Here is a 24,271-nt window from a genome sequence, read left to right as displayed (position 1 = left end):
GCCAGAAAGATATAGGCAGCCAATCTTGGAAAGAGGCTTTCCAAGGTCCCTCCACCCCAGGTGGTCCCTGTCACACCCAGGCCCCTGGACTGAACTGTGAGCCACGTTGCGTCAATGTTTCCTTTGGGATCAGAGGAAGTCCTACCCTGAATGCCTTGGGCTGGTCCTCTGTTGGTGGGTCCTCCCCCACCCCTAAATACCTGGGGAAATGGCCTGTGTGGTAACTCAGATCAGAGCTTCCTGGGGAGACTCCCAAGTCTCTTTTTTTCCCCTGTGCCAAGGAAGGTGCTAAGTTACTCAGCTTCCTTTGGATGCGAAAGGCTGTGCTCTGAAGGACTGGAAGGTGTGTAGTGAGGGTGGGGAAATCTCAGAGGTCCGGGGACTTGGGAAAGTGATGAGATGCAACAGGTGGTGGGGGGAGCCAAGGGCTGGAAGCCACAGTCTGACCCCAATGCGCACCAGCGGGCTGGAGGGGGTCGCAGCCCCCCACCTTGCCCCTGCCAGGCCCAGGCTGCAGTCTCTCTCCCAGCCGCAGCGGCGGGCCGCCGGTTTCCCCGCCTGGGGCCCGCACACCGCAGGCTCGCCTCCTCCTTCCTCCCCCGCGTCCCCCGCTCCTGGCTGTCTGGCAGCGCTGCGGTGGTGGCGGCGGGGGGCGGGGGGCCTTGGCGACAGGGCTCCTTCCTCCTCTCCCTCCTCCTCCCCACGCCCGCTGGAGCCGCAAACACGTCGTCGGAGATTTCCATCGGGGCTTAGGGGGCGGGGCCAGGATGGGGGGCGCGGGGCGGGGCAAGTGGGAGGAGTGAAAGTTGGAGCCCAACAAAACCCTCCACACCGCGCTCAGTGCGGCCAGACGTTGCGCAGCGACCTCCGCACAGGTGGTCGCGCCGGTCCCCGCCACGATGTTGACCAAAGTTCTCCTGATCCTCCTGGGCACGTTTGTAATCCTTCCGTCGAGGTAAGTCTCCAACCCAGGACCCAGGAGCCCTCCGAGCCCAGCTCCCTCTCTCCGGGAGCGAGGCCGGCTCCTGAGACCGCCGCACCCCGTGTTCCTCGAGCCCCGCGCCCACCCTGCCCCTGGCCCTCGCACGGTCTAGCCTGGTCCCGCGTCCCCTCGACGCGCGCGGCCAGCCTCCACACCGCTCCCCCTAGGACGGGCTCCCTGGGCCTTGAAGGGGCTCCCAGGAAGGAAGACGGGACGCCTGTCACCTGGCCGCTCCTGTCCCCCCTCCCTCTACTCCTCGGGACTCCCGCTCTCCAAATCACCGCGTCGGCTCGGGAACGAGAGAGCAGGTCCCTCCCTTTCTGAGCCGTTCGTGGGAAGAGGCGAGCGGCCAGGGCAGGCTCGCGCTTCTGGGGACTGGGGGGACTTTGGGAAGGTGGCGGGCGGTGGGTGGAAACTGCGCTTAAAATGTTTGAGTGTTGGCTAGTCTGTCCTCTCATTAAAAAATATATATATATATATATATATATATATTTTTTTTTTTTTTTTCCTGAGCGCCTAGTGAGTACCAGGCACTGTGCCAGACAACTCTGACTTTACTTACTTCCCTTCCCACCGCTCCTCTTGGTGCCAGTCCCAGGCAGGAGCCCTGGTTTCCTCTAAGAGTTCCCACCCCAGCCGTCCACCTCATCCCCCCTCTGCCGCCAGCTTCCCTCTTCCGCCCTTATCCCCCCAGACACCCTGCTGGGTCTTGGGCAGATGGGAGCCAGAGGCCAGAAATGGTAATCTCTTAGGTCTGTGGTTTGGGTCCTGCATTTCAATACCTCTCCGCTTTTCCAAAGACTAGCAGCAGGTTTCCCCTGAGCAGCCAGCTTCCCTCACACCTTCATCTGGCCCTGGGACTTTGCCAGGAAGGTTGTCCCCTGCATTTCTGGCTTTTGAGGGTGGAAGACGACTGCTTCATATTTTTGAGATGATTTCCCATTGGGCACAAACTGTCACAAGTTCCTAAGCTTCCTGATCTTTCCAGCATTCTCGAAGCCTCCATGTCGCTGGGCTTGTGTTGCTTTTCTGTTTTGGGGAGGGGGAGAGGGGAGATGGCTTCTCTCCCCACCCCGGAATGCTTTAGCTCCTTAAGGGAGGGGCTGTGGGGCTCCCTGCTGACTCATTGGTGCACTGGGGAGTGGGGGGGCTGGCCTCATCAGGGGGCTTGGTAAATATTTCTGAATGCGTGCTGGTAGGAATTTCCAGTCATCCACATCACTCCAGATGTGAATTGGACTGGTTGGGAGAGATGACATGGTGACTGGTAAGGGCAGAAGAGGGGTCTGGGGTGCAGAAGGAGGGAGAGGGAGCAGAGAGGAAAACAGCAGAGAATAGGGGCCGTTGTGATGGAAACTACCCTTCCAGCCAGGGGGAAGGGCTGCAGTAACTGACGTTCAGACAGTGTCAGCAGGGCAACCTGTGATGTCATTAAAGAGCTGGGGAGGTGGCAGCGGGGTGTGCTGGCAAGGGCCACCTTGAACCACCTCGCTCTGGTCCAGGCTCAGCTTAAAATCACTTGTGTGACTTTGGGCACAGCCCCTCCCCCCACCTGGGGCTCAGTTTCTCCATCTGTAAGGCGAAAAAGAGGACTGATTTGGAAAAAAACAATCCAGTGGCCCTTGTCATGGTCCTTTCCCTCTCCCCAGCTAGTTGACTGAGCACCTTCCATGGGGGAGGGGTTGCAGAAATCCACCTCCATCTTAGATCATCACATCTAGAGGACTGTGGATGCCTGAAAAGCCCCCATGGAAAGATCCCACTAGTCCAGTGCACGAGTGTTTTCACTTTTCTATTATTTCTAGCTTTGAAAGTGGGCTTAATGGCTAGCTGAGGAAAGGTATACATTGTCAGCAGCTCCTTAACCCCAAGGATCCCAGGATCCCAGGATAAGGGTGTTTTTTTGTTGTTGTTGTTCATTTGAAGTTTTTTACTGACAAAAGCTATTTGTAGGATGACAGCAACCTCAAGACCCTCTGATCTCACTTTCATAGCAGACGTAGTCTGGGAGCAGAAAGGCTTCGGTGGTCTTAGGGCCTTTGCTTGTTTGTTTGCCTCTCGAACCTCGGGGTTTTGTTGTTGGCTTTGGACTTCTGGGAGGGGTCATTGCAGGCTCTTGGGTGGTCTTGGCTAACAGTGCCAGTCCTGCTCATGCCTTGCTCCCATTCAAGTCACTCATTTTTGCAGGGTGCCAGTTCCCTAGTTCTCCCTCCTCCCCTCCCACGGTGGCTGGCATGATCTACTCAGAGGACTGGGGGAAAAGCCTCAGGGAAAGAGGACATCTCTGGATATGATATTTGGAAACGGAAACTGCTTTTCCCAAGCCCAGTTCTTCCCTTGCCCACAGTGGGAATTAGCCACTTCAGACATAAGAAATGGCATAGACTTGGCACATCTGTATGCCAGTTAAGCAATTCTAAGAGCTTGAAATACTGCAGGAAAGCGCATTTTGCTGCTCAAGTTGGCAGTTCCTTGGTCTGCAGTACAGAGACCATGCCCCCATCTCCTGCCCTGTTAACCCCTTATTTGAAGAAGCAAGTTGTCTGATTGCTTTTGTAAAAATAAAATCATTTTGGAAGTGTAACAGAATATAAAAGTGTAAAAATCAGGAGTGGAGTTTTACAAAGTAAACATGCCCATGTAACCAGCACCTAGACCAGGAAATAGAACATTGCCAGTCCCCTCCCCCACCCCTCACAAGCTTCACCACATTCCCCCTCCAAGTACACCCAAAGGAAAACACTCTCCTGCCTTCCAACTTCACAGATTAATTTTGATGATGGCTTTTTAAAAAGCTTTTAATTATAATTTTTTTTCAAAGACATATAAAAGTACAGAGAACAGTAGAGTGAATCTCCATGTACCCATCACCAGCCTCATTAATTATCAACTCATAGCCTGTCTTATTTTCTCTGTATCCCACCCACTCTCCATTTCCAGCTTAAATTCTTTTAAGGCAAATCTCAGACATCGTATCATTTCATATGCAATTATTTTAGTATGTATTTCTAATCATAAGGACTTCAAAAACATAATAAAATACCACTATCACACCAAAATTTTTAGAGTAACTTCTTCATGCTGAAGAAACTAACCAGTCAGTATTCAAATCTCCCTTATTGTGTCATAAATATATTTTTGTTCTGTCGTGTTTGTTTTGTTTTTTATGGTTTGCCTTTTAAAATCAGGATTCAAACAAGGTCCATATATTTGCAGATTTCAAAATACTTTTTATTGAATTAGAACATATATGCAGAAAAGTGCTCAGATCATAAGTGCACGGCTGATGAGTTGTCAGAAAATGATCACACTGGTATCAAGACACCCCCTGGTGCCCCCTTCCTCACTGCCTCCCAGCAAAGGTAGCATGACCCTGATTTCTAACACCATCGGTGAGCTTCATACATTAGCAGATGGCTTTTTTAAGTTTTAAAAAATTTTTAGTTTAATTCTTTATATTACTTTTTGGCTGTGGTGCATGGCTGTGGCACTCAGGTTGGACTCCTGTTGACCATCTATTTCCTGAATGACAGTCCTTGTCTCTTCTCAGTGCTCAGAGCTTCCCCTACCCCCAGCCCCCAACTCCAATGCAGTGGAGTATCCCAAAAGCAGAGAAATGCAGAATTTCCCCACTGTTCTAGCCCTCGCTGGGAGAGAGTGCTGTGGCTCTCCTGAGCATTCCTCAGCAATCCTGGCCCTCTGCCTGCCCATTTGCTCCCAGGTGGCACTGGTCAGGCAGACTAAGACCAAGGCTAGTAATGGCAGCTGATTGGCCAGAGCTCATACACCAATACCCTCTTGATTTTATGTTAAAAATTCTTTTAAAATCTCGAACTTGCTTTTGTTATTGATTTTTTAAAAATAAAGTATGAACATAAAAAAAAAGGATAGCATGGGAAGTTCCCAGAGAGCAGCAGCTTTAGAAGAAATTCACAAGAATAATCTGTTACTGGCTCTTAATTTACTGTTACCAGTCACTCTTTAACTATGCCCTGGGTTGCAGGCTTATTTTGGTTTGCTTCTGTCCCAAGAGGTACCAGCTGGGTCCCCTACGGAGCAGAGGACAGAGCTTCACTTGTTTGTTTTTATGTTCTAGGATTGAAGGACCTCATGTTGAATCAGAGAAGGGACCCTCTGCCAGTGGTGATGATGTCTATGGCCCCAAGCCCCAGGCTCCTGATACGGAACTCCCCCCTGAAGAAATAAAGCCCACTGCTATTGACACCCATGACAGACTTGGCAAAATGCCAACAGCCACTGAAATCCTGGATGGTATCTTGAATAACTATGACTACAAACTGCGCCCTGGCATTGGCGGTGAGTAGCAGAACAGAGTTCTCCCCCACCCCGGAGAGGAGGAGGGTTGAGGGCCTAAGTGTGGAGAATGGGCCTGGGGTGTAGGTGATCGTGCCCTGCATGTGGGCGGGAACAACTGTTGGTGACCTGCCAAGTAAGAGATGTCAACTCTAGTCTCAGCAGTGCCATTGACCTTGGTCTAGATTTTTCCCTTCTCTCACCCTCAGTTTGTCCAACTCTAAAATGAGATGACTGGACTAGGTGATTGACCTTCGAGGTATGTTCAGCTCTTAACAGTCTATGAATTGGGTCTTGCCATGAAAGAGTAAAGAAAGAAATGGTATCGGATGTTGAAACCATGTAGTCCAACCCTTACCCCCTTTATTCCCCACTGACCACACCCTCCCCTGCCCCATGCTTCTGTTTGACACTTACCTCTGCCACTTCTGCTTACTTTACAGAGAGGCCCACTGTGGTCACTGTCGAGCTCTCTGTCAACACCCTTGGGCCTATCTCTATCCTGGACATGGTGAGTACTGAGCTTTGATTACAGTGGGGCTTTCGCATACTTGTTTTTTCTGTGTGTCTGTAACAAGAGTTTTGGGGGGGAGAGATTTTAACCAACATGGACTTGAGAAGGAGGCTGAAAGGGACAAGTCCCTTGCTGCCTGAAGAGGACCTTCAGAATGCTGACTGTATCTTCCTGTCTTTCATTCAAAATAAAAATAATAAAGCAGCTTTAAACAACACAGTGGCATGGCTCTTTTCTTCTGATAATGATTTTTTTTGGACTTAAGCCTGTAGTTACCAACTCTTCCTCTAGGACTGTTTCTCTAATTTTGCCCTAGTTCCTTGTCTCCTTTTCTGCTGCTATCATCCCAGTGTCACTACTGTCCCCAGTTAGCCTCCATTATCTCCCACTTGATATATACAAAACACAAGGTCCCTGCCTACCCCCCCAATCTACCTACTAACCTGGCCTCCTGAGTGATGTGCCGCCTGCAGTCCTGACCCTGCTTAAAGCATGAAGTTCAACCCCACACTCTAGCAGTCAAGGCTCTCCATGGCTAGAGCCAACCCAGGGCTCTACTTTTACTTCTTTTCACCCCTTTAGAGACCACATGCACTAGTCACACTAGCATATGTGTGTTCCCAGGCTATCTTGTACTTCTGAGCCTTTGTTCAAGCTATTTCCAGTTTGGGATGGCATTGTTCCAATTTTCTACCTTATCCTTCAACTTATATCACACTTGTTTACCTGACCTTCTCTACCTCACTGTACTGTAATTATGTACTCTGTCTGCCTTGCTCTCTCAACTATGTCTTGATGTCAGGGACCCAGTATATGTTAGCTGAGCAAACGAATTATAAAAGATGTTCTGCAAATGTTACTTTCATCTGTGGAGCCTGATAATGAGGAAGGCTGTGGTAACCAACTCCATCACAGCCATAGCCTTGACCTGGCTCAAGTCAGACACAGTTTTAGCATACACACTGGTACCCAAGAGGCACCATGTGAGTGGGTGAGCTCAGAGTCTAGGCTCTGAGATGGTACTTGCAAATAGACACTCAAAGGTAAGTAAATATTCATGGAGGATCAAGGTGTTTACATAGGCTGAGTGGAAGAGTGGGGTTTCCCACTGTGATGCTTTGTTTGGCTGCCTAGTTCTTGAGGCACAATGTACTTATATATGGCTATGCAAAAAAATTACCCTAAAACACAGTGTCTTAAAATGACAAGTAGTCATTAGGTCACAGCTCCTGTGGGTTAGGAATCCAGGCATGACTTAGCTGGGTCTTCTGTTTCAGGGTCTCACAAGGCTGCAGTTAAGGTGTCAGTTGGGGCTGGGGTCTCATCTGAAGACTCGACTAAGGGAGGATCCACTTCCAAGTTCTCACATGGTTGTTGGCAGGGTTCAGTTCTTCTCTGGCTGCTGTCTGTAGGCCTTCCACAGTCCTTGCCATGTGGGCCTCTCCACAGGGCAGCTCACAATGTGGCAGGTGGCTTCCCTTAGAGTGAGCAAGAGCATGAGAAAAACTGCTGAAGATGGAAGCCATAAACTTTTGGAAAATAACAGGGAAGAAGAGAAACATGAGAGGAGACAGATCTTTTTGAGTTTCTATTGACATTTTAAAGTTCTTTTTTTCCTCTCCCCTTGATGTCAGATTTACTCTTTGCTGTTATCAATGTGCTTACCACTAAGTGAGTATGAACTTAGCAATCAGTTTGATTAAAATTGTTGATAAACTAAGAAACGCTGGGTTCTGAGCCAGAGGTTGAGTTCTTCTGGTCCACCATCATGACCACTGTTTACTCTTAATAGGAAAGGGACCCTTCAGATCATTGGTGGGGGGATGGAGAAAGTGGCCTGAAGAGTAGTAGAAAATCTGTGGCTACAATCTCCTTGCTATTTGCGTAAGATACAATTTTGGGAAACCTATTTCTATCATCTGCAAGAACCTGTGTGGCAGCAGAGCAGCAGCCCCACTCACAGTAGCTGAATACCCTATCCCTCTTTGCTCTATGCCTACTAATGTTGGCAGCATTGGTCTCACCTGAAGTGATGATACCTGACAAGCCTGAGAGATACAGTTTAATAACCCAGCAGTCACCGAACCTGGCATGCAACACAGAGCTGGTCCAAAGAGGAGCCAACAATTTGATTTTCTTTGGCCGGTAACATAGTGCTATCGCCTGGGCCAAGTGCCTTTAGAACATTCCAAACACTCATGTGGTATTAAATTTCCCGGAGAAGTCTGGCCTTCTACATAGTTCCAAATAGTTCTTTAAAGCTGTGGGAGGTCCCAGTCCTTGTACAGGCTACTTTTCTCTGATGATTCTGTAGAGTCCAGTGCTTGGTGAGGAGGAGTTCCAACATCCTTCAGTCAATCAGAGGTTGTGTAGAGCACAGAATTTGTCCTCAGGGAGAGAAAACAAGCCCCCTTGTCAAACTGGGGAAAAGCTGAACCGTTAGTTATCAGTTGATGTGTAGTGAAGTTACAATTGGAATCTTGTTAAATAGAAATTAAATGCTCATTTGAAACACTCTAACACAGAGCAGGAGCCAGGCGTGGACTGTAGAGGGGAAGGCTTCCTCTGGCTGCCCAGAAGTTCTGTAGGCCAATTGGGAACTGCCAGCCACTTAGGACTGCAGAGCCACCCTGAAGGCCACTTGTGAAGGCTGGTGTGGCTGGGCAAGGCAGGGCGGGGGGCTTCCATGTGAATGGTAGCCAGGCTGCCAGCTTTTTCCTGTGTGATGCTCTGGACTCCTCCAGGGAACATTCTCGGCCTGGGGGTCTGGCTCCCTGCAATTTTGCAGTGGCTCTCACCACCTTTTGGCCTGATCAGCAAAGGCAAGCAGGGATTGTATTGACCCTCTGCATCCCCACCTTGAGGGCTCTACAGGCCTCCCAGGTTGTGGGTTTCTGGTTGGTGTTCATTGTTTGATGCAGGATAACTCAGGGGAAAGACCTAGGGGTCCTGCAGAGGAAAACTGGACCTTGATCCTAAAGGGATTCTTGGAGCAAGTGAAGTAAGCACTGGAGAGGAAGATGGGTGAAGGTCGTCCCGGGGCAAGACCATGGCAACGGTGCTCTGAGCATCAGAGCCAGTATGTTCCCATTAACTGTTTGACTTTGAACAGGCTCCTTTCTCTCTGACCTTCAGTGTTGCTACCTCTAAAATAAAGGAGATTGGCCTAGCCCTCAAGGTTCTACCTTGGCATAGTTGTGGTACTTGCTGTTCCAGCTGCTTGCAGTTCTATCACAGTCTGTTTTTTCTCTCTTCAATACCAGTGGTGAGATCTCTAGCTTCTCATGCTTCTTGCTATTAAACATTCTTTTTGATGTTTAATAATTTATGGGCTAATGAGAATTGTAAGCTTCTTGAGAGTCCAATCATAAGAATTTTGTTCACACAGCATGTGTCTGGTACATAGAAAACTCTCAGTACAATCCTCCCTCAGAATATGTTGCAGATTGGTTCTAGGACACCTCCCACCCTCCACAGATACCAAAATCTGAGGATGCTCAAGTCCCTTATATAAAATGGTGTAGTATTTACATATAACCTATGCACGTCCTCTTGTAAACTTTAAATCATCTCTAGATTACTTATGACACCAAATACAATGTAAATGCTATGTAAATAGTTGCGAGTGAGGGACAAATTCAAGTTTTGCTTTTTGGAACTTTCTGGAATTTTTTTGGGGGGGTTTGAATCTGCAGATGTGTAACCCACAGATACAGAGGGCTGGCTGTAAATGTTTTGGTTAAATACTACAATCCCTTAAAATTTCTTTAATTAGTTGCTACTCTAACCTCAGACTACCTCCCTCTGCATGTCTGTGAGTGGTAAAGTTTTATTACATTGAATCCTTATCTTCAAAAAAAAATAATTTATGGGCTATGCAATATCTAGAGACCAAATAATCATGGGTTAATTAACATCTGTGCTCCCCAAATAAAAGCTGAAAGGGGCAACTTCACTGTATGCAATCAAAAGTGTGTGTGTTTGTAAATGTTTAGAATGATTTTGACCTGAGATCTTTGATTTGCTATGGAAATATGGGGGCTGAGAGGCTGTTGGCCTGCTACAAGGGAGTAGTGATGTGATGAGCCCAGCCTGTACAATTAAACCGCCATCACCTGTGTGTTTCTGGATTAAATGCATCTTCCCAGATTGTTGTTCATTCAGGAATGTTTTTTTCTTTTGGGAATACCTGGAAATAGAAAACATCCTACAGCCAAACTCATGCTGTTTTCCTCTGTGCAAACCTAAGTGGGTCCCTATCTAATTGATAGGCCCATCACAGGATGGCATGGGAATGTTCTTTGCCTGCACAGCCCCAAATGTGTGCTTTTCTGTCCTTGCCACCAGGAATACACCATTGACATCACCTTCTACCAGACTTGGTATGATGAACGCCTTCGTTTCAATGGCAGCTTTGAAAGCTTTGTTCTGAATGGCAACTTGGTGAGCCTGTTATGGATCCCAGACACCTTTTTTAGGAATTCTAAGAGGACCCAAGAGCATTCAATCACCATGCCGAACCAGATGGTCCGCATCCACAAGGATGGCAAGGTGTTGTACACAATCAGGTATGTCAAGCCTCTGGAGTCTTGCCTCTTGAGACTCTTCTTCCCCTCCTGAGAATTTTTGCCAAAGAAACATGGACAGAGGTTTCATCCTGAATGATACTTCTAAGGGCCCCTCCAGCTTTCCCAGACCATGAGCTCAATCCCCTCATGTACTGACACACACACTAAGGCCTCAAAATAGAAAGATATTGCTTAAGACCACACACCAAGTTTGTAGCAGAGCTTGGACTGATATCTAGTTACTTGGCTCCAAGTCCAGAGCTCCCCCAACTAGAATGTAGCACGGTGACTGCGTTGTGTGGACAGTTCCGCCCCAAGTGGGCACTGGATGTAAAGACACGTCCACAGTGGTGGAATTGTCCAGGCGGAGCAGCAACACAGCAGTTGGAAAGATACCTAAGACCAGGCTGGGTACTTGAATGCCTGGCTGGGAAAGGTTGTGTACAGGTGATAAGGTGGCAGGGAGGCAATAAAGAGTGGGAGAGTGTTGGCAGGTCCTTGAAGCTGGGATGGGCAAGAGGCAAAAGTCCATCTAAGTTAGTCCATACGTTTCTCTGATGATGGAGACCAGAGTAGCCAGATATTTCCAAGCTGTTCTTCCTCTCTTTTTGTCTCTCCTTTGAGCTCTTTGTCTCAGCTCCCACCATTGCCACACATTGGTGGTGGTCCCCAGGCCCAAGCTGGGTGGATACCTAAGTGTTCAGGGTCAGCCTAATGAGGCTCCTTTCTCCCTTCCAGGATGACCATTGATGCTGGATGCTCACTCCACATGCTCAAATTTCCAATGGATTCTCACTCTTGCCCTCTGTCTTTCTCTAGCTGTGAGTACCTTCTTAGGTTTCTGGGGCCCCAGAGCCATCATGCTGGGCCCCTTCTTTTTCTCATCCTTTCCCTTTACATTTTTCTGCCTCTGCTTTTTCCCCTAAGATGGTGCCAAAGTTGTCCAGGGCCTCCCAATCCATCCTCATCTCCTTTCCTGCTAACAATACTGTGTTGCTTAACCTGGGCTTCACGTTGGGTTCCTCCCTCTCCTGTCCACCCTGCCTCAACTCAGTCACCGGCCTCTGAAGTGTATCTCAAGTATGTCTGCTCTCCATCTCCACTGTCACTACTACCTTGGTTTAGGTCTTTGTCGTATTCCACTTGGACTTTGCAACATCTTCACTTTGAAGCTGAACATGTCCAAAACTAAATATATGGTCTCCACCGAACCGCTACCCCCAAGACAAATGTGTTGCTTCTGTGTTCCCATTTGTCTCATTGAAAGGCACCATCACCCGCTCAGTTGTCCAAGCCAAGAACTTTGATGCTTCTTTCTCCTTCACCTCCTCATCTATTCAATCAACACATCCTGTTGGTGTTCCCTCCCGAAGCTCTGTCGATCCTATTTCTCTGCATTCTCACTGCCACAGCTTCGAATCCTGCCTTCATTCATTTTATTGTGCCCGGGTTACTGAATTGGCCTCCCATAACTGGTCTCCCTGTCAACAGGCCATCCTCGTACAAAAACTAGAGTGACCTAGCTGAAGCATCATCTAGACTAGGTCACTTCTTAGTTTCAAATCGTTCCTGAGCTCTCATCGATAAATTCCAAATTGCTTAGAATAGCCCTCAAGGCCCTTCATGAACTGGCCCCTGCTCTCTACTCCTACATACCTCATCCACCCTCTGTGGGCTAGCCATCCTGAACTTTTGACATTTCCATAACACATCAGGCATTTTCACCTTTCTGTGCAGAGAACACCCTCCTCACCCCTTCAGCCTCATCCATACACAGAGTGTTTATATTGGACTTTTAAGACTTATTGGGAATGTCACCTACTCTCTGGAATCTTTTCTGGGTGTGTCCCCAACTGATCTTTCCCTTCTTTGTTTCCACACTCTCCCACGGGCGGAGGCTTCTCAGAGGTATTCCAACAATTACAGATGTGTACTTACTGTCTTACTCAATAAAATGTGAATGCTTGAGAGCAGGGCTCCTGCCTTGCTTGTCTCTGTATGTCCAGCACAGGGCGTGGTACTGAGGAATGCTCAGTAAATGCACTTATTGGATGGACTTCAGCAATGAGGTAAGAGAGGTAAGGTCCCACAGCTGGTGAGGCCAGAGTCAGACACCATATGCTGGTGGAGACCTCAGCTGGGCTTCCCAGTCTCACATGACTCTCCTTCCCATGTTGCCTTACAGTTTCCTATCCTGAGAATGAGATCATCTACAAGTGGGAAAATTTCAAGCTTGAAATCAATGAGAGTAATTCCTGGAAGCTCTTCCAGTTTGAATTTATAGGAGTGAGCAACACGACTGAGACTATCACGACCCTAGCTGGTAAGTGTGCCTTTGAGCCAGGGCTAGGCAGCAGAGGCCCAGGAGGGTGGTAGGGATGACTGGAGGTGGTCATCCATTCATCCAAATGCTTATGTGATCATCCCATGAAAGTGCTGTAGAACATGGCTCCTGTTTTGTAAACGCTAAGCACTTACAACTGTTTGCAGAGGAAACTGAGACTTTGTAACTACATCTCAGTCTCATCTGCAAAGAAGTAAGTGCTTTGCCAAGCCCCGGAGAGGGTAGGTAAGTAGATTAAGTTTTATTGCTGTCAGAATTTGCAACTAGGTTTGTCATGCAGACCCTTCAGTTTCGAAGTCTTTGTTACAACTGACCTACTTGGATGACTTTGGGAAATGGAGGTCATGTGACTTCTCCATACTCAGAAGCAATCCAAGTGGTTCTAGTTGAGTGGGATGCAAAGTCCTTCCTAATGGGAGGTGGAGGCTTGAGTTGTGTCATCAACTAGGTGAGGGCTGGGATAATATGGAGGAGGTTTCAGCAGCTACAGTGGCTGCTGTATCAACATTTATTTTAAAGGAGCAGGTCTGATACGCACAGATTCCTGTGAAAGACTTCATGGTGGATTCAACGTGGACATGGTGATCACTGGTTTTCTGACCTTGTCCCTAACAAGGACTAAAGGGGAGGGTCCTGGGTCTCTTAAACTTTAGCTCCCAATTAGGTGTGAGTGTCTTTGCTTGTGTTCCTAGGTGATCTGAATGAGGAGCCAAGGGACCTCCCTAGCGTTGCTCCCAGAGCAGCCCTGGAAACCCTCTTCACACATACTGACCAAGTCAGGGCAGTGGTGGCACTGCCCTCATCGTTGCCAGAATACGGATGGAACCAGTCACCCAACCGGCCGTTTGCCATGGGAAGCGTCTTGCTTTGCTTCCATGTGGCTAGGCGGAAAATCTGCTTTTTCTTTACTTGTTGAATTGGTCACTGGGTGAGGGATAGCTCATGCTCATCCGGCTAGAGCTTTGCTTGCACAGCACTAGGCAGGGGTAGAGGGCTGCTTTACAAATGCTTTCCTTTTTCTCGGGGGCTCTGGGTAAACAATTTTACTACCTTTGACTTAGGACCCTTGCTCTTCTGCCAGCTAACCATTGGCATGCCTCTTGCCTTTCTGCACCTCAGTTTCCCCAGACAGGTTGGGGACCCATCATCAAAAAGCAGCAGAGGAGACAAGGCCCAGGGGCTTTCAAGTCACTAGTGGTTCCGTTTAGTAGATGGTTGTGCATTGTTTCAAAATGGTGCCCTAGTGACTACAAAGCCTCAGAGCCAGCATCATCACCAAAGCAATGACAATAGGTAAGCACCAGTCCTCCTTGGGAGAGAAGAGGGTTCTTGGGAGAAAGGAGAAGGGCTTCTTTCTCTTCTGCTAGAGATGAGTTGATCTTGAATCATGGTTTCTTCAGTATCATAGTTATCTTTGGGACTGGACCCAAACTCTTTCAGTCAGTCCCTGGGCAGTTCTCTCCATCTGGAACAGACTTATGTACTCAGCTCCTAAGGGTTCAGAATGAAGTGGTAGCATGCTACTCTGGCCACCTTGGGCCTTCAACCAGAGAATCTCTGCTTCAGGAGGCATTCAGAGAGTCCAGCCTTGCCCCCAGTGAGTGAGTCATCTTTCACTGTTGGCTGCTGAGCTTTTGATAGAGTTTTACCCATGATTAGGATTTTGCTTTCTCGCAAGGGAGTTTCTTCCTTCTCTAGACAATTCTGTTCATCAGAAAAATCTCCCTGTTCATCTGAAATAGAGGTCTCTGGAACTTCCACCCATTAGACTTAGTTCTTTTTCCCTAGAAATACTGAGCTTACAGTAAGTCCAGTCAGTCTTCCACAGGGTCAAGATCAAAGAACTAGTATTATGGTTCCAGCCCTGGGTCATATTCTTTTATAGACTATACAACCGTAGTTCTTTTTCCTCCCCCTTGTTCTTCAAAGCTTTGGCTCCACTCATCCTTCTAGTCCCAGTCCTCTGGACACAGTCTTTTTGATTGTGTTCCTCTGACAGTGCAGTGACCAACTGTGGTCTGGCTAAAGCAGATAAGAGCAGAAAGCATCTTTAGCTTTTTCCCCCTTTGGCTCCTTAGCCCCAGGTATCTTTTTTTCCCTTACCCATGCTCCTCCATTCCTCAGAAATAAGAAAGTGTGTGTTAATATCCTTCACTTGGCCTTAAAAGACAAATTCCCATCTCTTGACAAGTAGAGAAGGTTCTTCTTTGCTGAAATAAATAAAATAAAAATAGAAAAAGCTGATAGAATAATAAATCTTGTTGTAACAAGAATATATAAACTCAGCAAAGTTTTGTGGGGAGTGGTTGTAGCTGCGTAGGGCTGTCTTAAATTGCAGTCAAGACCCCAGGACAAGGGAACTAGGATCTTGATAAATACATTCTGGCTAGTAGGCAAGTGCGAGTGGTCCCTGCAGCAGCCCTGGAGGAGGAGTTCTATCCACAAAGCTACTATTCTGGACACAGGTATTCAACTGACCCCAGGCTACTTCCTTGCCTTTTTCCAGAAGATTCTGAGAAGTCTTGCCCCTTGAGTGTCAGTGCTGACAAGGTGAGTAGGAAAGGCTGCTCTTCTCATTCAGTCCCAACATACCCAGACGTGCTGGGCAGGTGATCTATTTTCTAAAATAGGAAGACACACGAACAGGTTAGTGTTCTAGTATGCCTTACAAAGCTGTTGCCAGGAAGTAGCAAGAGTTGTTGAGCATCTGCTAGGTTCCAGGCTGTGCTGTGCATGGATGGGCAGGAGTGTAGCAACAGGGCTCAGATGAGCCCTGTCGTGAAGGGGTTTAAAAACCCACCTAACTCAAGGCCAGGGAATTCTACAGCATCACTGAGGTGGAAAGTTGGAGCTTAGCTTCACTAAGGAGCCAGAATTTGAACTATTATAAATCCAACATGATGTTGAGAGCAAAAAGGGATATTCTGGCCTCAGAAAGGACTCCAAAATCCCTGGAGTCATGGTGAGCATGCAGAGTGTTTGGGATGGGTGTGTCAGAGTATAAGGCAACATGAAATGTACAGTTCTTAGAAGATGCCAACTGTAGATATAGGTTGTCATCAGGTCCTGTAGGAGCCATCACTATCTAGGCTGAGAGCCAACATCAAGGACATGATACCCAATGAATGCGAAGACCTCAGTCTGCCTTGTGGATGTATACTCTGCAGACCTGACATCTAGAGGGCTGACTGAAATTTTCACTTTCAACTAATTCTTCTATTTTCTTGAAACACTCAATTTGGGCTAGGGTAATAGACTAAGAACAGGGAGTCCAGGGTTTGAATATTGGTATAAATATATGCATGATATCTTAGGGAATCTGAGTAGATGGGGTTAGCTTAGAGTAGGGTGTACATGTAAGATGTCAGTTGGAGCCAGGTTTTGGTGAGCCTTTAGTGTCAGATTACAGAGTGTAGACTTGATTCTGTAGCTCCTGTGGAGCAGGGAACCATCAGAGGTTTGGGGTAGGCAAGTGATTTCTTTTGGCCATCGATGGAACAGTGCTAACTAAGGCATTTCACCAGCATATGAATGTATAGGAAGGAGGCTGAATAGCTTCTGTGCTTCCCCCACCACAGATCACTTTTAGTTCATTTCCTGAGAGTATACATTGTAAGGGTCAGTAGTGCACATATAAAGCAATGATTCTGCAGACTAGATATGGCACCTCAGTGGTTGTAAAGGCCTCAGTCAGCCATCTGGACATTAGCTGTGTGGTTCTGATATCTAGAAGCCTAACTGATTTTACTGCTTTCATTTGACTATTCTGTCCCCCACCCTGGTAAGACAGATGTGGGATGTGGGACAGCGAACTGAGAAAGAAGTTATTAAGGTTCTAGCCCTGGCTTAGCTCTTAACTGACCATGGGTCTTGTTGTGAGTCTTCTCTCGGGCTTCTTCTGATCCTCCGTGTGTGGCATTGGATTAATGTGCCTCTATCCTAGGACCGTGGTGGGCATCCCATGAGCTGAACAATAGGACCCTTAATATGCATGTCTTGCGTGTGGGAGACCCTCATGGCAATGCTGTAATGAAGTGATATTTTTTAAATATCTTCCAGGCGATTACGTAGTCATGACGCTTTTCTTCAACGTGAGCAGGAGGTTTGGCTTTGTGGCCTTTCAAAACTATGTTCCTTCTTCTGTGACCACGATGATCTCCTGGATTTCCTTTTGGATCAAGAAAGACTGTGCTCCAGCCAGGACTTCTTTAGGTAAGTGGGTAAGGTGGGCATACACATGAGGCACAGAATTGCATTTTCAGGGGTCCTTTCCAAAGTGTAATATATAGAGCAGTAGCTCCGCCCACCTCCATTCCTGTGCTTTCACAGGGATCACTTCTGTACTCACCATGACCACTTTGGGCACCTTTTCCCGGAAGAATTTCCCACGTGTCTCCTATATCACAGCCTTGGATTTCTATATTGCGATCTGCTTCATCTTCTGCTTCTGTGCTCTGATGGAGTTTGCTGTGCTCAACTTCCTGACCTACAACCGGACAGCACCCCGTGGTTCTCCGAAACTTCGCCATGTATGAGCTGGGTATGGGAGTGGTGGCAAGGCTTTGGAGTACGGAGGCATGCAAGTGAGGGCACTAGGACTCATGACACGTGGGTGGCCAGCTCACCAAGTGATGGGGGTAACCTGGGGCTTTGGGGGGAGTTGAGTAAACTTTCTGATGTGATGGTGGGAATTCTGGGGGGGCAAGAAACAGTGTGCCAAGGACGGAATCTCCAGGAAACCCTGAGGCAGCACCTAGGCTTGGTTCACCTTCCCTTGCCTTATTCTGACTTCTTCCCTTGTTCCTTTCAGCCTCGTGCCCATGCGCATGACCCAACCCCTTCCCGTGTCCGTGTCATCGAGCATCCGGAAGCTTTTGTGTGCGACATTGAGGACTCCGAGGAAGAGGAGGAAAGTGAGGAAGAGGAGAGTGAGGAAGAGGAGGGCCCATCTTGCCCAGCCCGGCAGTCCGTCAGGCCAGGCAGCACCCCTCGCCCTGGTGGCTGTTGCAAGTGGTGCGAGAAGTACTGCTGCACGGTCCCCACTTGTGAGGGCAGCACCTGGCAGCAGGGCCGCCTCTTCATCCATGTCTACCGCCTTGATAACTACTCGCGAGTGATTTTCCCAGTCACCTTCTTTTTCTTCAATGTGCTCTACTGGCTTGTTTGCCTTAACCTGTAGGCACCAGCTGGTACCCTGTGGGGCAGCCTCCCCAGTTCCCCAGGAGGTCCCACAGCCTTTGCCTAGGGAGTTGGGGGAAAGCAGCAGCAGCAACAGGAGCAACTAGAGAGTGTCTCTCCTTCCCCCTTGCCCAAATAGAAGCCTGCAGGGAATTGGTCCTTGCTGGCCCTCTCCCCTACCTGGCCCATTCACTGAATCTCCTTAGCAGCCCATTTCAAGTAAAATGACACCCCTCTCTATTCCTCAAGGGGCATTTATGATGCTCAGGCTTCAAAAGGTAGGCTCTCAGTGACCAGCTCCCTAAGATGGTGTCCATGTATGAGCGGATTAGCTATCTCCCAAAAGGGCTAACACCCACTGCCTTTTCCCAGAAACCCAGTACTGCCTTTGTGGTGCTCCAGGCCCAGCTCTGGCCTCAGCCTCAAAGTGCACAGACCAGCTACTTGCCTGTTCCTGACACCTCCTTAAGGTGCTGGGCAGCAGTGTTAACAGCGGGAGGGAATCCCCATCCTTAAGTCAGATTATTATATTCTTGATTCTGTCTCCCTGCCCTCCCTTCCCCTGCAGATAGACGGACACTGGCATTATCCCTTTAGGAGGAGGGGAGTCAGCAATTGAGGACAGTATCCCTCCCTCTGCTGCTGTGACATCTCCATCTCCCTTCCCCGCTGGCCTTCATTCCTCATCTGCAGTACCAATTCAATGCCTTGCATCCAGTGGGTATCTATTTTTGTGTGTGATAATACTAATGACCCCCTGCTTTTTATGCCACCTTCTTCCTCCTCCTTGACCCTTGTGACTCTTTCTGTAATTTTCCCAGTGACTTTCCCAGCCCCGACCCAGGTGCTAGGCCATGGTGACTTCCTGGAGCCAAGAAACTAAGGGAACTCTGCTTTGCAGCGGGCATTACCCGCATTGATTGGTGCCCAGCTAAGGCACAGCATAGGAGTTTTGCCACTTCCTTGGCCCCTGGACCCATGAGCCAGTCCACTCCTATCCCTGGGGCACTCTGACAATCACAATCAATCAATTGAATTCCCTTAAATTTGTATAGCACTTTACCTTTTGCAAAAGCACTTTTGACAAATTATTTCTATTTTGAGTCTCATAGCCCTGTGATACATTCAGGGCACGATTCTTATCCCCATTTTGCAGATGAGAACCCTGAGGCACAGATTTCTATGGGACTGTGGATCTCACTGGAAACTACCCAGGAGCCCACTGTCACCTTCTATACCACATGACAGGGCTAGGCAGCTCTTTTCACCATGATTTGATTCTATAGCCTCTGCTGGCACCCCAGTGGCAGGGCCCAGAGTGGCAGCCTAATTTCAGCATTGGCCTGCTCAATTCCTGGGCCTCAGGTGCTCAGACTGCCCCTAAGATCTAACCTCTTGTGGCTCTGGTAACCCAGTGAGGTGAATTTGGACACGCCCCAATGCTTGTGTATGCTGAATGAAATCTGTGTCTGTATTTTATTGGGGGGTGGGTAGGATGGGGATCCATCTGCTTTTTGTCACCATCAAGTGAGAAGGGGAAATATATCAATAAATATATCAGCAAAGCATAGAAGGTATGGCTGGTTTCTTGGGCATTCAAGTTTGCTCTCAGCTCAGGTTTTATATCTTAACTCAGTGACCCAAACATTTGTCTGTTACCCTCTCCCATCCATGACTCCCAGACCTACCACACACATACCATGTCCCCTTCTCTCAGTGCAGAACTTAAGGGAAGAGAGTGACCAAGCGGGTGGCCCCCTTTTACTGATTCCCTTACTTACTCCTATGCCACTTCTCCCCTCCATGTCCCTTTTGCTTTGCCCATGATTCTAGCTTCATCTAGTCACCTAGAAGTTTCCTAAAGACCATCAGACACAGAACACTCCCCACCACCACCATTTAAAGGTGGGGATGCTGAGGCACAGAGCAGAGTGTCTATTATCACACAACCAGTCAGTAGTGGAGTGGGGCCAGACCCCAGAAATCCTAATACCCTGTCTTGGCTTAGAGCGTGCCTGGAGATCTTGGTTGATTACCCTTCAAACAAACTTTCTAAAGGTATATTGGGAAATGTTGGCCCTGGCATACTTTGACACATCCAACTCTAAGGAAAGTCAGAAACAGCAATAAGAACCAAGGAGGAGACAAAATGACATCTGAACAGCCAACGGTTTTGCCATAAAGTTCTTGAAATGATGCTCAAACACTTTCCCTGTAAGAAATCTGCATGCCTCTACTGTGTATTTTCTGATGTCCTAACCCAGAGCACATTACAAGTAACAATTTAGAACAGGGAAAATATTTCCTCACTTTTACTTATATTAGATGCAGGGGGGGAACAAGGAAGCCTGGCTCCTGAGCAATGGAGACATGCAAATTTATGAGCACTCATATTTAAATGCATTTTGAAACAAATAGTGCAAACCTGATTCCTTAATCACCCTACAGTAAAGCTAAAAACAAATAAAATTCCTACCATTTGTAAATTTTAAAAAGCTCATGTAAACAGTTCTTTAAAAATGAAGAAGTTAAAACCATAATTGGGTGCATAATATCAAAAAAATGAAATTAATGAAGAAAAACTTACATGTGTTTTAAAACTCATGGGATGCAGCCAACACTGCACTTGGAGAAAATTTCATGATTTAAGCATTTCAATTACTAAACATAATGGAAGATAAATGAGTTAAGCATTGAAACCTAGAAATTGGAAAAAGGATAAAAGCATATTATACCTTAGAAAAGTTTTGGGGAAAGAGGAACTTAAAAATTAATTAGTGTCGGGAGAACTAGTTACTCATTTAAAAACAAACTGGGTCTCTATCTCTCTCTCTACATCAAAATTACAGATGAAATAAACATCTTAAAACTTTTAAAGAAAATCATAAGACAATATGGGTGAATATGTTTATATTCTTGGGATGGGAAAGGCCTTTATAAACATGACGTAAAACACCAGTTTGTCCATACTAAGAAATAATAACTAAAGGAAAAGCCAAAAAAAATGTATAGCAAAACACACTATCACTGGTTAGTTTTTCTGGGAAGCAATCTCTGAGACTGAGATTAGTGTGCAGGAGGTTGACTGGGGAGTGCTCTTGGGGTCAATGCAGCCACCATTAGGTCCTCAGCTGTACACATGGGAAGTTTTGGAGTTGGGGTGGGCTTTCCAAATTGTCACAAATCAGGGCAAGGGGACTGGGCCTTTATACTCTTGCATTTATCAGTTATTGGATGTGAGCATGAACTTGGAAGGGACATGAACTTGGATGTGTCTGGAGAAGGATTCAGTTGAAGGCTGTGAGCCTCCAGCAATCTCAGCTGTTGGAGAAATGAAAGCTTCAGTCCCAAAGGGGCACGGATGCGGAAGGTCTTGGTAGCACACCACAGTACCCACTATAGTTCATCCCTCACTTTGTTCAGGCTCATTTGCTTCAGATAAATAAAATCTGGAGAAATTCACCCATGGTTATGTTGAGCTTCTTTTCCTGAGGAAAACTTACACGATCAATGAAACACACTATAGCACCTGTCACTGGAGGTGGTCTTAGAAACTTAACTGATAATCATCATGTCTGTTCCACTACCAATTCTGAATTTCCTCTCACTCTCAGCTAGTATCTCTCCTGATCTAGGTAGCTCACCTGGTCAAGTGACTATAAGCTTCGTCCTTGAAGGGTCTGAGATCTGGACACCTTGCTCTTCTCAAGCCGTGGCTGGAGGACTTGTTTGTCATTTCTAAGGGATACCTAAGTGGGTCACCTAGACATCAAACCTGTTCTTGCCTGTCCCCACTGTATAGCAGTGCCCTTATCTCCTCCCAATTATTAGGGTCGCTTTCCCCTGTCAGGATGGTTATTTGTGTTCTTTTGGCTGGTGCCAAAAGTGGTCAGGCACCACCCGTGGATTAAAATTTAATGGGACTGGTTGTTGTCCTCTGGTGAAGGCACAATCTGGGAGCCAAGAACTCTAAACCTGCAGAACCCAGAATTATGATGATGGGAAGTACAGATTCCCCCAGTGGATCTCTGGGAGTGATGATAAGCAATACAACTCCTATTCCTACTCCTTAGTTCCCAAACCTATATATCCTCCTTTATAATGGTCATTGATTTAGGATGTATAATGCTTCTTGGTGGGTAACACCCCATCCTCTCAGGGTATCATCTCCAAGCTGACACTTCAGTTGTGGCTTCAACACACCATTTCATCATTCTATCTGGCCAGCACCTTCTCAGTGGAGTGGTATATAATAGAATCCCAGGCATGTGCCCAATGTTGGACTCCTTTGGCCAGAAAGTGGATCTCTGGGTCCATTTCAAGTTATATAAAATCCTGTCCCAGTAGATCAAACACTCTATGCTCTTGAATAGTGGAGCTGTCTGAGGTCCTCCAGGAAAGAAAGGCAAACCCATATCCATAATGTGTTGATTGCAATTGAGATGAATCATTGCCCTATGCAAGTCTGAAGAGGCTCAGTGTAGTCAACTTGTCCCCAAGTCACTTGTTGATTTTCTTCAAGAATGGTGATATATTGGGACTCATCATTGGTCTCTGTTGTGGGCAAGATCAATAGCTAAATTAGCCTTAGTGAGTTGGTGACCATGCTGTTGTGCCTACATAAAACCTTAACCCTGCCGTTATGGAAGGGTTGCCAAACTAAGTAAATGAAAATCCAGGATAGCCAGTTAAATTTGAATTTCAGACAAATAACAAATATATATTAGCATAAGTATGCTTTATTTGAGGTCACACTGTCTGTGGGCTCCTAGCCTAGGACTGAGCACGGCAGGGGTACTAGAGTATGCACACCTCTGCCAAATGCAGATGGACTCCTCCAACAAGCAGTCTTTGCACCAGAGCTCCCCTTAAGTCAGTGAGACTTAGTCAAACCTGCTCTGCAGTTCGAGGGTCTTCCTCCTATTTATCCTTGCTTCTCCCTCTCTTTTTGGGTGTCAGACCTTATTCCCACGTGAAGGTTTCTCAGCTTACTCCTGCTCCTTCTTCCTTTATTTTTCACAAACATTTGCCCCAACAAATCTCTTGCTCTTCTAATCCCATCTTGGCATCTGCTTCTCAGACCACCTAAACTGACCCAGTTGATACCATAAAAAGTACAAGAAAGTACACAGTAAGATGGGGTTCTGGGATCACCCACCACCTGGCTGGCAAGGAGCAACCCATCCTGAGTCTGGGGCACATATAGTATCTGAAACAATGTGACAGCCCAAGTCCTGAAGATTTCACTGGTGGTTATCTCAGGAAACATCCAAACGGAGGGAAACATGTTGCTGATTCAAGCATATTTGAAGGTTATGGGGGAAACATTGTATATAAAGAGAGTGGCATTGACCAGTTATTACTAAATGTATTGATGCCCCACAGAGAGATAAGGAAAAACTGAGAATAGTTGACAGTAGTTTTAATACCTTAAAGTGTAAGGATGAGAGTCAGAGGGCCTCTTTGGAAGCTTATAAAGAGAACATTATCGCCTTCAGTGGGAGAGCAGACAGAGATGAGGAGAAAATGCAGAACTTACGAGTTATGCTTGCAAAAATCCAGGATATGGTTAATTGTCCAGCCAAGGCATATCTCTTAGGCTAAAATGAGGGCACTGTTTGAGAAAACTTGGGACTCTGAAACATAGAATGGGAACATGTGAGTGAATACCTTCAAGGATTGAGGCTTTGTAGACTTTCCTGTATAGGTGGTTCATCGCTCCCTGAAAAGGGCTAGCACTTCCACAGTACTGGAGGACTCTTTAGAGACCTTTATCTCTCAAGGCAATAGATGCTCCCTTCAGGAGCTGTCCAACTTCCTTTCCTGGCTGCCAACCCAGCTAGAGCTAAATCCCAGCATAATCCACTGGGAAAGTACTAGGTCTAATAAAAGAGGAAAGAGATGACTCTGAATGAGCTATAGGAATTAGCTAGCATATACCAGGAGGAGTCAGGGGAGTAGCACTGGGACTGGATTTTGAGGATGCTTTATTACAAGGGCTGGAACATAAGAATGAATAACCATGAATCCATTGACATGGGGATACTTTCTCAAGACATGAGATTTAACACCCTGGCAAGAACCCCAGGGGATGGGTCAAAATCTCTGCTATGGTGGCCCTTAGAAGCTTAGAGAATATGATGACCAATGCTGAGCAAAGCGGAAATGCCTGAACTGCACTGGCAGACAGTAAAGGAAAGAATTCAAAGGCCTGAGGGAAGTGCGCCTGCTAGAATGTATAGGTTAGGCCTGTACATTAGATGAGGCCAGGAGACTGCCCAGAGAGGATTATATTCCATGAAAGGGCCCAGAAGACATGATATTCCTCAAAGCCATGAAGAATGCACCAGTTAGAGAGGCACCAACATCGC

The 24,271-nt window shown here is 47.1% G+C and overlaps 1 protein-coding gene across 1 annotated transcript; it reads left to right on the top strand.

Moving 5' to 3' along the window:
- Positions 1–899: 899 nt before the first annotated feature.
- On the top strand, positions 900–19,432 carry GABRE (gamma-aminobutyric acid type A receptor subunit epsilon). Its single transcript, XM_036840120.1, has 9 exons — positions 900–955; positions 5,079–5,299; positions 5,740–5,807; positions 10,158–10,378; positions 11,117–11,199; positions 12,564–12,701; positions 16,782–16,934; positions 17,052–17,251; positions 17,533–19,432. Exons 1-9 carry the CDS (start codon positions 900–902, stop codon positions 17,899–17,901), a joined length of 1,509 nt encoding a protein of 502 aa, XP_036696015.1. The 3' UTR covers positions 17,902–19,432.
- The last annotated feature ends 4,839 nt before the right edge of the window (positions 19,433–24,271 follow it).

The sequence above is a fragment of the Balaenoptera musculus genome, chromosome X (assembly GCF_009873245.2).
Source record: "Balaenoptera musculus isolate JJ_BM4_2016_0621 chromosome X, mBalMus1.pri.v3, whole genome shotgun sequence".
Classification (NCBI taxonomy): Eukaryota; Metazoa; Chordata; class Mammalia; order Artiodactyla; family Balaenopteridae; genus Balaenoptera; species Balaenoptera musculus.
This window is presented reverse-complemented; position numbering and strand designations above follow the sequence as displayed.

Bases quoted from the DNA above. Each gene is read 5' to 3' on its own strand.
- GABRE (XM_036840120.1), top strand. From the start codon at position 900: ATGTTGACCAAAGTTCTCCTGATCCTCCTGGGCACGTTTGTAATCCTT. The intron at 956-5,078 runs GTAAGTCTCCAA...TTTATGTTCTAG, and splicing joins TTTGTAATCCTTCCGTCGAG to GATTGAAGGACCTCATGTTG. The intron at 16,935-17,051 runs GTAAGTGGGTAA...GTGCTTTCACAG, and splicing joins TCCAGCCAGGACTTCTTTAG to GGATCACTTCTGTACTCACC.